The sequence below is a fragment of the Symsagittifera roscoffensis genome, chromosome 4 (assembly GCF_963678635.1).
Source record: "Symsagittifera roscoffensis chromosome 4, txSymRosc1.1, whole genome shotgun sequence".
NCBI lineage: Eukaryota > Metazoa > Xenacoelomorpha > Acoela > Convolutidae > Symsagittifera > Symsagittifera roscoffensis.
The window spans coordinates 27,155,856-27,171,740 of NC_087065.1; the positions used below are offsets into that span (position 1 = coordinate 27,155,856).

General features: G+C 41.7%; 2 protein-coding genes across 3 annotated transcripts in view; both read left to right on the forward strand.

Moving 5' to 3' along the window:
• Positions 1–15,885, forward strand: part of LOC134844117 (c-Myc-binding protein-like) — a 493,244-nt gene that overhangs the window by 126,554 nt on the left and 350,805 nt on the right. The window lies entirely within an intron of this gene.
• Positions 1,730–11,310, forward strand: LOC134844820 (low-density lipoprotein receptor-related protein 2-like). Its single transcript, XM_063861635.1, has 9 exons — positions 1,730–3,939; positions 4,032–4,427; positions 4,485–4,712; positions 6,970–7,049; positions 7,274–7,513; positions 7,674–7,841; positions 8,092–10,372; positions 10,465–10,875; positions 11,021–11,310. Exons 1-9 carry the CDS (start codon positions 1,805–1,807, stop codon positions 11,247–11,249), a joined length of 6,168 nt encoding a protein of 2,055 aa, XP_063717705.1. The 5' UTR covers positions 1,730–1,804; the 3' UTR covers positions 11,250–11,310.

Sequence of the window (15,885 nt, forward strand, 5' to 3'; positions counted from 1 at the left end):
GTTTTTTAGACTTTCATAACGCCAGAAAGTTTAGCATGGCAAACAAACTACCCGGGTGGGTACAGTGAACTCGTGGGAGGGAAGTGTGGGAAGAACCAAAACCCCAACCTCTCCTCAAATTTAAGTTGGTTAAGTGAAATACACGATTCTGTATTACTTCAACTGCAGAACTTAATCAAAATCAAAAGTAAGGGTGATATTCAGATCCGTTCTTCGGGGTTCGGATTTTTTCTTAGAGTTCTTCACTAACACTGAAAAACGTTACGCCCCGCCACTTTTCAAGTCACCGGTTTTTTACATACGGTATTTCGAAAATCGAATGGCTTGTTTTTAATGACATGACCAGCGAAATCCGTTGCGCACAAAATTGACGTGTCCTTGAACTAGTTCATTCTTCATAAATCTTCCAAATTCAATAAGCAGACCACAGAAAGAGGGTTTTAATTAACCTCGGTTAAGCTTCTGGGCAGGTACATAATTAATTACGACTGTAAGAATAAGAGTTGAGCTGCTGTAAGAGTTCATACTTCTGGCAGTTTAGTTATCGACGAGGAGCTAACTATGTGGACGGCACGGAGCATTCTGATTCTTATTACTATCACATCTGAAGTATTCGGTTAGGAGAGAACTTTAGGAACTGTTGGTTTTTTTGAACATCAAGGAGTCTTGAAGCAAAATATCAATGCTTGCGCACCTCAAATAAAGGTTGTTTGGAATTTAATCGTGTTTAGAAAAAACAAGTGAAAGGGTGATACCGATCTGAACTTCAAATTTGGGCTTTAACATTTCGGAATCCTTTTATATGGCGTCATCATGGAAGATAATAATGTGTGTTTACAGGCGAAGAAGTTGCGCTGAAGGATACAATTCTACGAGCCAGTAGAAAACTGAACAATGAGAACTACTTTGAGCGGCTGACTCACCAGAAGAGGACCTCACCTCCCCTCTGTCCCATCTTCCAGTTCGAGTGTGGACCTACTCACACTTGCTTGTCGTTTTCAGCACTATGCAACAATGAGGCCAACTGTCCAGATGCATCCGATGAAGATGGATGCGGGCTGAAGCCGGAACCTCCCAGGGGTAAGATGGAAATTCATCGAATCTTTTTATTCAAAGGAGAACTTATGCTTGGACGATTTCGATTTGCAAGTTCATATTATTGTATGGCAATTAGCATTTTTAAATTAACTTCTATTCCAATTAAGGTGATTTAGTTTCTCAAAGGATATTTTAACTTTAGAATGCACGGAGCGAGAATACGCGTGTCAAGATGGTTTGAAGTGCATTCCGAAATCATTCACTTGCGACAATATTGATGACTGCCAAGACAGATCAGGTGAGAGCATCTGCAATGACCCGGTGCGACCTGGACTTGTTTGCGGACCAGACGCTCTGAAATGCGACAGCGGTGAGTATATGGTGTTTTTCGGATTTGAGCCATAGTTATGCATATTGTAAAAAGCTAAGGTACATAGCTTCCTGACGAAAAGTTAGTCCCGTATCAGGTATTAAGCCTACGATCAACTTTAATCATTAACCGCCTTTTGACACGAAGTTATTTGTCACCAGCCGTTTTTAGCCCGGCTTGAAGGTGTTAACTGCTACCATTAAGTTTATGGTCTGAGACTTGTCAACTCTAACAAGCATTCGTTGTTCAGGGACCAAATGTGTTGACCCGGAGAATATTTGCAATAACTTTGCCAACTGCGCTGACGGGACAGATGAACTTTTTTGCGCTGATCCCATCCCTGACAACGAATGTGCTAACAATGAAATCACTTGTAACGATGGCACATGCTTGTTGATGTCTAAAGTTTGTGATGGACAACCGGACTGTGCGGATGGTTCCGATGAAGGAACCTGGTGTCCAAAGCCTCCTATACCGATTAAGACTCCTGCTTGCGGAAGGGATGAGTTCCAGTGCTTCAATGGAAAATGTATCCCACTTTACTGCTTGTGTGACGGAGACATCAACTGCGATTATGCTGAAGACGAAGGCGATTTTTGTGCTACTCCGGAACCACTTGAACCTAAGCCAACTTGCAGACAAGGACAATTTATGTGCGCTTCAGATTTAAGCTGTATTGATGTAAGGAACGTGTGCGATGGGTTTCAGCATTGCCCCAAAGGTGAAGATGAGGGTGATTTTTGCCCAACCGCACCAGCTCCAATCCGACCTCAACCCGCTTGTGACCCCGAGACTGAATTCATGTGCAATGACGGCAAGTGTGTTGTGCAAACATGTCTCTGCAATGGTAAACTGGACTGCAGTTATGGCGAAGATGAAGGTCCTTTCTGCGAGGCTGAAATAATTGAAGTAGAGTATCCCTCTTGTAGCTCGAAGGAATTCACTTGCAATGATGGTAAATGCATTGATATCGAGTTTGTATGTGATGGATACGGCCACTGCCGGAATGGCGAAGACGAAGGAGCCTTCTGTCCTCCCAAACCGGACCCTATCCCTGGAAAATTGCGTATGACCAATCAATTCATGTGCAGCGATGGAAAATGCATTCAAAAACGATTCGTATGTGACGGCGTTTGGAACTGCAAGTTTGGCGAAGACGAACATGAGTTCTGCGACGTTAAGGTGACTGTAGATGACAAGGTATGCGGAATGAACCAGTACATGTGCAACGACTACAGTTGTATTTCTCTGTTCATGGTTTGTAACGGACGTGCTGATTGCGCAAGATCAGAGGACGAGGGAACTTTTTGCCCAATTGACAAGCCTAGACCTGAACCGACTACTTGTGGCGATAACCAATTCACATGCCGAGATGGATCTTGCATTCCTCATTTCTACGTCTGTGACAGCCAATGGCATTGTGCATCAGGAGAAGATGAGGGACGCTTCTGCAAACCCCCGCCTACACTTCCCCCTCCCCCACCAGTTTGCGGAGGAGATCAATTTACTTGCTCTGACCAGAAATGTATCCCAGCCAAGTACGTCTGTGACCGCAAACGAGATTGCATTAAAGGTGAAGATGAAGGTCCTTTCTGCCCTAACCCTCTGGAACCAAAACCAGCACCTGAATGTGGAGTTGATGAGTTCATGTGCGCGGATGGGTACTGTATTGATCATGTGATGGTGTGCGACGGAAGATGGAACTGCAAGAAAGGAGAAGACGAGGCTCAGTTCTGCAAACCCCCAGAGCCTGAGAAGTTCAAGCCCCACTGCAGAAGAGATGAGTTCACCTGCTCGGATAGAAAATGTATCGATGATAAATACGTTTGCGACGGATTGTGGCATTGTAAACACGGAGAGGACGAAGGTGCATTCTGCCCAACAATGCCTCCAACCATTGCTCCTCCAACTTGCGCTGATGGAAAATTCATGTGTTCTGATGCTTCTTGCATCCCGTTTACCCAGTTGTGCAACAAGAGGTGGGATTGTCCGGATGGTGAGGATGAAGGAATCTATTGCCAGCCACTGCCTGAACCCGAGAACCCCAAACCTAAATGCGGCGAAGGCCAATTTACATGCCCAGATATGACTTGTATCTTCGAAGAGGAAGTTTGCGACGGTATTTGGAACTGCGCTGGAGGTGAGGATGAAGGTGAATTCTGCCCTACTCAACCACCTGTCAAGCCTGGAAACTTGTGCAGCGCCAAAGATTTCACGTGCTCAGATGGAACATGTATCTCGCAGAACTTGGTTTGTGATGGACGATGGGATTGTAAATACGGAACCGACGAAGGAATTTATTGCAAAGGACTCCCAGTTCCTCCCGCTCCCAAGCCACCATGCAAAGTGCACGAGTTTACTTGTCAAGACCGCAGCTGTATTTTGGAAACTCATGTTTGTGATGGGAAGATGGACTGCCGATTTGGCGAAGACGAAAGCGAGTTCTGCCCGACTGCGCCTACTGCTCCTCCTCCGCCCACTTGTGGACCTAAAGAATTCATGTGCTCCGATTCTTCCTGCATCCCTATGAAGTAAGTTTGCATTTGGTTCCAAATATCAGCTGTTTTATCAAATGCACCCTGATATTTATTTAGCCTTGTGAGTATGATTCGATTTCTTTCAGCTGCGTTTGCGATGAGGTCTGGAATTGTCGTCATGGCGAGGATGAAGCTGAGTTCTGCAAGCCAGTTAAGCCGTTCCCCAGAGCCAGCTGTGGCAAAAAGGAATACGAGTGCACGACAGATGACTTCTACACCGAACCTCACTGTATCGACGAGCGGGAACTCTGTGATGGATATTCTAATTGTCCGGATGGGGAAGACGAAGGTCTCTGGTGTACGACTGAGCTGTGTCAGGGATACCTCTGTGCTGACAAGTCCAGGTGTCTCAAGTGGCACCAGATTTGTGACCAGGTCAAAGATTGCATGTGGGGTGATGACGAAGAGAACTGCGCTATCCTGCCACCCAAGAACATGAACTATACCTGCAAGATCAAAGAGTTCGGTTGCACGGACAACAAGTTGAGCGTCGTTAATGATTCTGCTTAATGATACAAACATAAGCCATGGTTTTATAGTGCGACGTGCAACGGGAGACGAGACTGTCCGGACAACTCTGACGAGAGTATCTGCAACAGACCGAAAGTGATGTTCGACAGGAACAACCGAGAGTGTCCCTACCCACAGAAGTTCGTGTGTGCCGATGGGAACAGATGTCTGCCTATGTCTTCGCTGTGCGATGGACAGAAGGAGTGCCCCGATGGATCGGACGAAGTAAAGGAAATGTGCGGCTCCTCGCCCCACTGATGGATAAGCGCATTAGGCTGAACTTATCTCAAATTGATTTAATATAACGCATATAAAATATCTATCGCTGTGTGATGGTTATTAAAGTTATTAAATTTCTAATTGTTTTAATGAAGAGATTGAAGTAAGAAACCTCACAATGACCTGGGTATCACAATGACCTGGGTACTTATTAAGTTAACATCTTTCCATTCCAAAGAATAGGAGTTTCCTTTACAAAACTAGCTTTGGGGTCGTCCGAACACTTGGGGTTAGGACAAGACATAGAAAGTTCCATGGGTATGGTTAGCTTGGGTGTTTGTATGTAAGCATTTTTATTAACATACAAAACCGAAAGGTAATTACTTACATACAAACACCCAAGCTAACCATACCCATGGAACTTTCTATGTTGGGCCTCTATTAGTATAGTCGAAGCTAGCTCGTTCGTACTATTTAGCAAAATTTTAAAATATGTAATATAATACTATATCACATCTATGGATTTAAAATTAATTGTATTTGGCTATATGAAATAGGGACCAGTTTAAGTGTAGTAAATTTAGATTTTTTGGAACTATACAGCTGCCTTATAAATTTTACATTGATTACTCATCTTTTGGAAACTTCATCAGTTTTAAACAAAAAACAATGAGAGCAATTCTTGCATAGAATTTCAGCAAAAACTATGCTGCAATTTTGATTTTACCATTCTGGTCCAAAATTTACCCAAAAAATGGATGCGTGTGTGATGTTTGTGAACGCAAAAATATGTACTACAAACGATGTCTTCAATTAGACCGCTGAACAGGATGTCAGGCATCACTCCGACAAGACTTCATGCAAAATAGTAAAAATTAAGGACTTCATGCTAACATTTTACTAACTAAGTCAAAAAGTTTGATTCTTTTGAAGCCTGTGATGAAAACTTTCTCAGGCTTTTGATATTTTGTTATCAGTTATTGGCTTTTTGATAATACTTGAATTGGTTATTGATATTTCAGAATGTTGAAAATTAAAACGTTATTGTAGAAGTTTTTTCATGTTTATAATTTTATGTATTCCAAAACTTTGCCTTGTCGGAAGAACAATTAGTGTGGTTTAATTTCGCCTAAACATTTTATAGAAAAAAACTAGAGCTTTAAGGTGCTTGTGAGGTTTAAATTTCGACCTGACGTCTTTTTCGCTTGTAGTCCCGCGGGCCTGTTGTCCTAGACTTCCCTAGACATTTAAAGAAGAATCATCCCGTCCGCAAAAAAAAATATGGACAAACAATATTCAATCAAACTAAGCAAAAAATGTCAAAATTAATTTTAGTATGCCGATCAAACTGATACTTTCAAATAATTCCTTGGAAAAATATTTAATTCAGAAGTCTTTTTTTTTCAAGAAAAAGTCTATGCATGTAGAACAAGAACCTAACTATAAATAAAGATGTACACAATGGATGGCTGCTCGCTTAAATCTGAATCAAAAGTAGATACTACGATGAACCGTTAAATTATATTTGGTATCTCAGGGATGCTTTCAAGGATTTTTCACTTATTTTAGCTAACTAGTGTGGGCGAAAGGAGGGAAAGAGTTCTTCCGCATTCCAAAAACGTGCACTTTTAATTGCTGTCGAATTTGATCCTCCGCACCTTCGTGATTCCCAATTACTTAAACGAACCTTTCCGCTTGAAAACATTTTATAAAGAGGTTAAGGAAATCTTCTCTTTTCCACTACCTCTTTTGAATTTAAGTTTTTTAGACTTTCATAACGCCAGAAAGTTTAGCATGGCAAACAAACTACCCGGGTGGGTACAGTGAACTCGTGGGAGGGAAGTGTGGGAAGAACCAAAACCCCAACCTCTCCTCAAATTTAAGTTGGTTAAGTGAAATACACGATTCTGTATTACTTCAACTGCAGAACTTAATCAAAATCAAAAGTAAGGGTGATATTCAGATCCGTTCTTCGGGGTTCGGATTTTTTCTTAGAGTTCTTCACTAACACTGAAAAACGTTACGCCCCGCCACTTTTCAAGTCACCGGTTTTTTACATACGGTATTTCGAAAATCGAATGGCTTGTTTTTAATGACATGACCAGCGAAATCCGTTGCGCACAAAATTGACGTGTCCTTGAACTAGTTCATTCTTCATAAATCTTCCAAATTCAATAAGCAGACCACAGAAAGAGGGTTTTAATTAACCTCGGTTAAGCTTCTGGGCAGGTACATAATTAATTACGACTGTAAGAATAAGAGTTGAGCTGCTGTAAGAGTTCATACTTCTGGCAGTTTAGTTATCGACGAGGAGCTAACTATGTGGACGGCACGGAGCATTCTGATTCTTATTACTATCACATCTGAAGTATTCGGTTAGGAGAGAACTTTAGGAACTGTTGGTTTTTTTGAACATCAAGGAGTCTTGAAGCAAAATATCAATGCTTGCGCACCTCAAATAAAGGTTGTTTGGAATTTAATCGTGTTTAGAAAAAACAAGTGAAAGGGTGATACCGATCTGAACTTCAAATTTGGGCTTTAACATTTCGGAATCCTTTTATATGGCGTCATCATGGAAGATAATAATGTGTGTTTACAGGCGAAGAAGTTGCGCTGAAGGATACAATTCTACGAGCCAGTAGAAAACTGAACAATGAGAACTACTTTGAGCGGCTGACTCACCAGAAGAGGACCTCACCTCCCCTCTGTCCCATCTTCCAGTTCGAGTGTGGACCTACTCAAACTTGCTTGTCGTTTTCAGCACTATGCAACAATGAGGCCAACTGTCCAGATGCATCCGATGAAGATGGATGCGGGCTGAAGCCGGAACCTCCCAGGGGTAAGATGGAAATTCATCGAATCTTTTTATTCAAAGGAGAACTTATGCTTGGACGATTTCGATTTGCAAGTTCATATTATTGTATGGCAATTAGCATTTTTAAATTAACTTCTATTCCAATTAAGGTGATTTAGTTTCTCAAAGGATATTTTAACTTTAGAATGCACGGAGCGAGAATACGCGTGTCAAGATGGTTTGAAGTGCATTCCGAAATCATTCACTTGCGACAATATTGATGACTGCCAAGACAGATCAGATGAGAGCATCTGCAATGACCCGGTGCGACCTGGACTTGTTTGCGGACCAGACGCTCTGAAATGCGACAGCGGTGAGTATATGGTGTTTTTCGGATTTGAGCCATAGTTATGCATATTGTAAAAAGCTAAGGTACATAGCTTCCTGACGAAAAGTTAGTCCCGTATCAGGTATTAAGCCTACGATCAACTTTAATCATTAACCGCCTTTTGACACGAAGTTATTTGTCACCAGCCGTTTTTAGCCCGGCTTGAAGGTGTTAACTGCTACCATTAAGTTTATGGTCTGAGACTTGTCAACTCTAACAAGCATTCGTTGTTCAGGGACCAAATGTGTTGACCCGGAGAATATTTGCAATAACTTTGCCAACTGCGCTGACGGGACAGATGAACTTTTTTGCGCTGATCCCATCCCTGACAACGAATGTGCTAACAATGAAATCACTTGTAACGATGGCACATGCTTGTTGATGTCTAAAGTTTGTGATGGACAACCGGACTGTGCGGATGGTTCCGATGAAGGAACCTGGTGTCCAAAGCCTCCTATACCGATTAAGACTCCTGCTTGCGGAAGGGATGAGTTCCAGTGCTTCAATGGAAAATGTATCCCACTTTACTGCTTGTGTGACGGAGACATCAACTGCGATTATGCTGAAGACGAAGGCGATTTTTGTGCTACTCCGGAACCACTTGAACCTAAGCCAACTTGCAGACAAGGACAATTTATGTGCGCTTCAGATTTAAGCTGTATTGATGTAAGGAACGTGTGCGATGGGTTTCAGCATTGCCCCAAAGGTGAAGATGAGGGTGATTTTTGCCCAACCGCACCAGCTCCAATCCGACCTCAACCCGCTTGTGACCCCGAGACTGAATTCATGTGCAATGACGGCAAGTGTGTTGTGCAAACATGTCTCTGCAATGGTAAACTGGACTGCAGTTATGGCGAAGATGAAGGTCCTTTCTGCGAGGCTGAAATAATTGAAGTAGAGTATCCCTCTTGTAGCTCGAAGGAATTCACTTGCAATGATGGTAAATGCATTGATATCGAGTTTGTATGTGATGGATACGGCCACTGCCGGAATGGCGAAGACGAAGGAGCCTTCTGTCCTCCCAAACCGGACCCTATCCCTGGAAAATTGTGTATGACCAATCAATTCATGTGCAGCGATGGAAAATGCATTCAAAAACGATTCGTATGTGACGGCGTTTGGAACTGCAAGTTTGGCGAAGACGAACATGAGTTCTGCGACGTTAAGGTGACTGTAGATGACAAGGTATGCGGAATGAACCAGTACATGTGCAACGACTACAGTTGTATTTCTCTGTTCATGGTTTGTAACGGACGTGCTGATTGCGCAAGATCAGAGGACGAGGGAACTTTTTGCCCAATTGACAAGCCTAGACCTGAACCGACTACTTGTGGCGATAACCAATTCACATGCCGAGATGGATCTTGCATTCCTCATTTCTACGTCTGTGACAGCCAATGGCATTGTGCATCAGGAGAAGATGAGGGACGCTTCTGCAAACCCCTGCCTACACTTCCCCCTCCCCCACCAGTTTGCGGAGGAGATCAATTTACTTGCTCTGACCAGAAATGTATCCCAGCCAAGTACGTCTGTGACCGCAAACGAGATTGCATTAAAGGTGAAGATGAGGGTCCTTTCTGCCCTAACCCTCTGGAACCAAAACCAGCACCTGAATGTGGAGTTGATGAGTTCATGTGCGCGGATGGGTACTGTATTGATCATGTGATGGTGTGCGACGGAAGATGGAACTGCAAGAAAGGAGAAGACGAGGCTCAGTTCTGCAAACCCCCAGAGCCTGAGAAGTCCAAGCCCCACTGCAGAAGAGATGAGTTCACCTGCTCGGATAGAAAATGTATCGATGATAAATACGTTTGCGACGGATTGTGGCATTGTAAAAACGGAGAGGACGAAGGTGCATTCTGCCCAACAATGCCTCCAACCATTGCTCCTCCAACTTGCGCTGATGGAAAATTCATGTGTTCTGATGCTTCTTGCATCCCGTTTACCCAGTTGTGCAACAAGAGGTGGGATTGTCCGGATGGTGAGGATGAAGGAATCTATTGCCAGCCACTGCCTGAACCCGAGAACCCCAAACCTAAATGCGGCGAAGGCCAATTTACATGCCCAGATATGACTTGTATCTTCGAAGAGGAAGTTTGCGACGGTATTTGGAACTGCGCTGGAGGTGAGGATGAAGGTGAATTCTGCCCTACTCAACCACCTGTCAAGCCTGGAAACTTGTGCAGCGCCAAAGATTTCACGTGCTCAGATGGAACATGTATCTCGCAGAACTTGGTTTGTGATGGACGATGGGATTGTAAATACGGAACCGACGAAGGAATTTATTGCAAAGGACTCCCAGTTCCTCCCGCTCCCAAGCCACCATGCAAAGTGCACGAGTTTACTTGTCAAGACCGCAGCTGTATTTTGGAAACTCATGTTTGTGATGGGAAGATGGACTGCCGATTTGGCGAAGACGAAAGCGAGTTCTGCCCGACTGCGCCTACTGCTCCTCCTCCGCCCACTTGTGGACCTAAAGAATTCATGTGCTCCGATTCTTCCTGCATCCCTATGAAGTAAGTTTGCATTTGGTTCCAAATATCAGCTGTTTTATCAAATGCACCCTGATATTTATTTAGCCTTGTGAGTATGATTCGATTTCTTTCAGCTGCGTTTGCGATGAGGTCTGGAATTGTCGTCATGGCGAGGATGAAGCTGAGTTCTGCAAGCCAGTTAAGCCGTTCCCCAGAGCCAGCTGTGGCAAAAAGGAATACGAGTGCACGACAGATGACTTCTACACCGAACCTCACTGTATCGACGAGCGGGAACTCTGTGATGGATATTCTAATTGTCCGGATGGGGAAGACGAAGGTCTCTGGTGTACGACTGAGCTGTGTCAGGGATACCTCTGTGCTGACAAGTCCAGGTGTCTCAAGTGGCACCAGATTTGTGACCAGGTCAAAGATTGCATGTGGGGTGATGACGAAGAGAACTGCGCTATCCTGCCACCCAAGAACATGAACTATACCTGCAAGATCAAAGAGTTCGGTTGCACGGACAACAACTGCGCACCATTGACGTAAGAAACAGTATTTTGTTCACTTATCGGAAGCAAACTTATCCAACCTTATAAACTAATTTATCGCTTGATAAATGAGTACTTCCAAGTTGAGCGTCGTTAATGATTCTGCTTAATGATACAAACATAAGCCATGGTTTTATAGTGCGACGTGCAACGGGAGACGAGACTGTCCGGACAACTCTGACGAGAGTATCTGCAACAGACCGAAAGTGATGTTCGACAGGAACAACCGAGAGTGTCCCTACCCACAGAAGTTCGTGTGTGCCGATGGGAACAGATGTCTGCCTATGTCTTCGCTGTGCGATGGACAGAAGGAGTGCCCCGATGGATCGGACGAAGTAAAGGAAATGTGCGGCTCCTCGCCCCACTGATGGATAAGCGCATTAGGCTGAACTTATCTCAAATTGATTTAATATAACGCATATAAAATATCTATCGCTGTGTGATGGTTATTAAAGTTATTAAATTTCTAATTGTTTTAATGAAGAGATTGAAGTAAGAAACCTCACAATGACCTGGGTATCACAATGACCTGGGTACTTATTAAGTTAACATCTTTCCATTCCAAAGAATAGGAGTTTCCTTTACAAAACTAGCTTTGGGGTCGTCCGAACACTTGGGGTTAGGACAAGACATAGAAAGTTCCATGGGTATGGTTAGCTTGGGTGTTTGTATGTAAGCATTTTTATTAACATACAAAACCGAAAGGTAATTACTTACATACAAACACCCAAGCTAACCATACCCATGGAACTTTCTATGTTGGGCCTCTATTAGTATAGTCGAAGCTAGCTCGTTCGTACTATTTAGCAAAATTTTAAAATATGTAATATAAAATCACCACTAGCTGTAATGCAAATTCCTCAGTCACTTCGAGCATCAGCAGAACAAGCATTTTCTGGGTTAGACGTTATTTTATTTTTCGATTCCATTAAATAGCTGAACATCCAGTTTGCAGGACTTCAGCGTAACTTTGCGACATTTGGTTTTCTTCGGCTCTTACGTTAACTAGGGAAGAAGTGTTACAGTATCTTTTTTTACCGAATTCCAGACGGTTTAAAAAAAAACAACACTTCCAGTAGAACACAACTACGAAACAGTCGAAAACATGGTAGGTAAATTAGGCGAAATATAGAGCAACACAAATTCAAAAACACATATGATTGTTACATACAATTGCGCGAAGTCGGGCACCAAGTCGAATCAACAACTGAGGTACCTATGATCTAATCCATTATAATCGATTTTAATAGATTATAATCACTTTTGTTTGTCCATTTTTGTCTTCAAAATTGCATCTATATAGCTTATTATTTATGCTTTTAGTGAACGTTGGTTCCTATGAAAAATGAGAATTTTTTTTCAGTTTTTCTATTTCATTTTTATAATTTTTTTTTAATTTCTGCACCATTAGAGCTGTTTTGTGATGCATGTTTTAAGCTTTTGAAACACTAAGACATCAGCAAATTGATTTAGTTCCATGATTGATTCGGAAATTTTTTTTTCATCTACCGCGAGAACCTTTCCTATCATATGAAAGGATCTGTTTTAAATTTTTGTTTCGTGGTAAAACTTTGTGTTCAGATGAACCAAAACGTTCATGAGATCTCTCTCTTCTAGAGATTTTCTTATTGACACAAAAATAATAACCCATAAGATGAAGTTCAAATATAGGAAAATTTTAGCGAAATAAGAGATTATATTCGATTCTAATCGATTATAATCGATTATGATCTATTAAATGTGACTTTAAGGGTTTTTTAGTAAGAACTATAATCAATTATAATCGATAGACCGCCGATCGCTGTAAAAACTATTACTACGGGAGTAGAAAATTCAAGCGATATGGTTGGTCAAGGCTTTTTAAATAGCTCTTTAGCTTATTTCAAACTCAAGATTATTGTCGCTACTATATCTTGTTTTGCTCGGTCGATAAAAAATTCTGATCATTCTCACACTCGTACAGAAAAATGTACTTCAAAGTGCCTACCTATGGATAATTAGAAATTCAACTTCAAGAGCATCACTTTCACGGACAAGGTCCTTTTACATTTTATTCTAAAAAATAAAGAATTTTTTCCACAAACCTAAAAGAGATAAAACTTTCCAAAAATGGAGGAATATACCGACCCTTTACTAAAAATTCCCGAAGAACAAAATATCGCTCTTAAATTCAAACATGACCACCTTCCAGACGACCACGCGCACCAGGTCATGAGTTATAAATCAGATTTAAACCTACCAACGCCCCCTATTCTACCCAAAAATCACTGCTCAAAGATACTGAAACTCCTTCAATTAATGACCAGGGAAGCTAAAGTGATATGGGACTTGTTCGAGACAATAAAGACGAATCGTTCAATGGGCATCCACGGAGCGTACATGAAAAAATTTGCTAGGACCTACACCTTCCTACTTTTTCTCGACAACAAACAAGTCGAACCAGCCACAATCAGGGGAACTTTTTTTTACCATGCTTCACGAGACCCACCCAGGCCAGTTTAAGATGAAGTCGTTCGAAGAATATATGTTGCGGCCGCTCATATACCGAGAGATCTACCATCACGGGAAGTCTTGTAGCCAATGCTTGAAAACAAGGTAAGGACCTCCTAGTTTTACCGACAACATTACAAAACTGTCAATTTGACATTCGCTAAGGAAGAAAGAAAACTTGAATTTCGCAGGACCGTTGGACGCGCTCGGGAAATGTAAAAAACACAATCTCCTATGTGTCGACCAACTTACCAAGTTCCCATCGTTCAAGATAGCAAATAACACGTCCGCTAATAATGTGATTTCTTTCTTAAACGACTACTGCCACCTTCACGGTTTCCCAAAAAAATTCGAGTCGACCATGGGTATTGCTTTTTATCAAACGATTTTTAAAATTCCTGCAAAAATTCAGCATCGAGATCATTTATTGTACAGTTGGCGACCATAGATCCAATGGGCTGGTGGAAAGATTAATTTATACAATACAATCAAAGTTACTGGCATTGTCATTCGAGTTACCTAAGCCTTCTCTAAACTCATCGATCAAAAAAACTATCTGGAACTTGAGAATCTCTAAGCAATCTTCAATCGGTTGTACCCCCTTCAAAAAACACTTTAAAAGAATGGCATTTTTTGGATGGAAAAATCTGATTTCCTTTGATGACCATTTAGATGAAGGGAAATCGATCTTATCCAACCGACGGGCCAGCAACTGGGAATTGCACGACGGAGCGGAAGACGGGTACCTGGGTGAAGAGAAAGACCAGGACCCGGAAGAAAATCTACCGCTAGCGAATGCAATCACGAACAGAACAACCCCAGAGGGCCACGATCAATCTAGAGGGTCTACCACAAAAAAACTGTTGCTGGAGTTAATCTATATAGAAGGGCTACAAACAGGAAAAACGGGGAACCCTATTTTAACTCAGTATAGAAGGACATCATTGACTCTTCAGACCACACTATAACTCTCGATAACGGTCATATTTTACGTAAATCTGATTTGGCAATTAAAGGAAAACTACTCCCTGGCCCCAAAAAACTCGTGGAGCTTGAACCATTCATCAAGATTTCATCCAGATTTCTTCAGATTTTTCGTCATCCTTGAATTTAAACTCTTGGGACGGGATTATAGACGATTATTTTGACGATATGACTAATATTAATCTACCCTCGAGTCACCAATCCGAGTCTAATCAAGGGTTAAGCGTTACAGGTATTGCCGACTCCCCACAAGTGAGACCAAATCTATCAGTCAACACCGACCAACGGGCGATTATAAATGTTCCTGACTCTGCCGAGATAGAAGGTTCGGAAGGTTACCCAATCATAATATACAGTGTCACAGAGTCTGTGGCGGAACCTATCATTCTTCCAAGACACGCAAGACCGCGCAAGGACGTTGGCTCTCCTAAACTTTTCGGAGACCGCCGATTTATCGATGTAATGCTCGAAAGAGATGAAACAGAGACCACACTTCCAACGCAGCCTAATTTTTACGATAAACCCAGGGCAATTTTCGTGATTTCTTCTCCATCGGACCTATTGACACCTTTAGCGGAGGCCCCACCTGTACGAACTCTTGTTGCAGAAACCTTGTCGCAGAAACTTTGACTTGGTCATCGAAAAAATGCCCATCGGACAAACCAAATTATTCGCCAATCATGTCCCTATTAAAAACACCTCTTCTGGATCCCAATCTTCAGCACAACCGACCATCAACGACACACTGGACGAGTTAGACAAATCGAGCGAAATGTTTTCGACCATTGACACAGAAGTAAAAGCCAAATTAGACGATTTCGATGAAAAATTTAATTGATTCTCAAAATCTCAAGAAAAAAAACATGACCGTTTTTTAATACACTTTATATTCTCCTAATCGAGCATTTTTGCTGTAGATTTTGTTGTACATGTTAAATGTACACTTTGTAGATCATTAATCCTTAGCTTAGTTATTTTGTTTTTATCTTATTTTCTGTAAAATTGTAAATTATGTATGTTCAACCTGTACATTTGTACCTTCCCATTTTCATTTGTAGATACTATTTTACTTGCTGTACTATTCATTTTCATGGCGCAGTTTGGAAAAGTTGGTTCCTACTTTGAATGGGGAAAATGGGTGTATATAGAATTAGTTAGCGATTAGTAATTTTATTTTTTTTCCGATGGGAAATGTTGTGACTTGTTTTTAGCTGTTTTAAATGACCTTCGGTATTAATTAAATAACAGTTAACTTAGTTCGATACGACCATCGGTCGATCGTAGAGTGTTCGTTCAGTTGTCCTTTTAGAACGTTTTAAATTAACACAGTCTATAATATCCGTTTTACCTTATTAAGTAATTGTGCATTAGTTGTACATAGATCGTAGTATCAGAATATTTTATTACTGTGTTATTTACAAGTTTTGCAATTGGTTACCGTCTACCGAATTTGAAGTGGGAAAGAACTTGGGGCGTATTTTTTTTAAAATCAGATAACACGGAATCATGTAATCTGATACAAACTGTTGT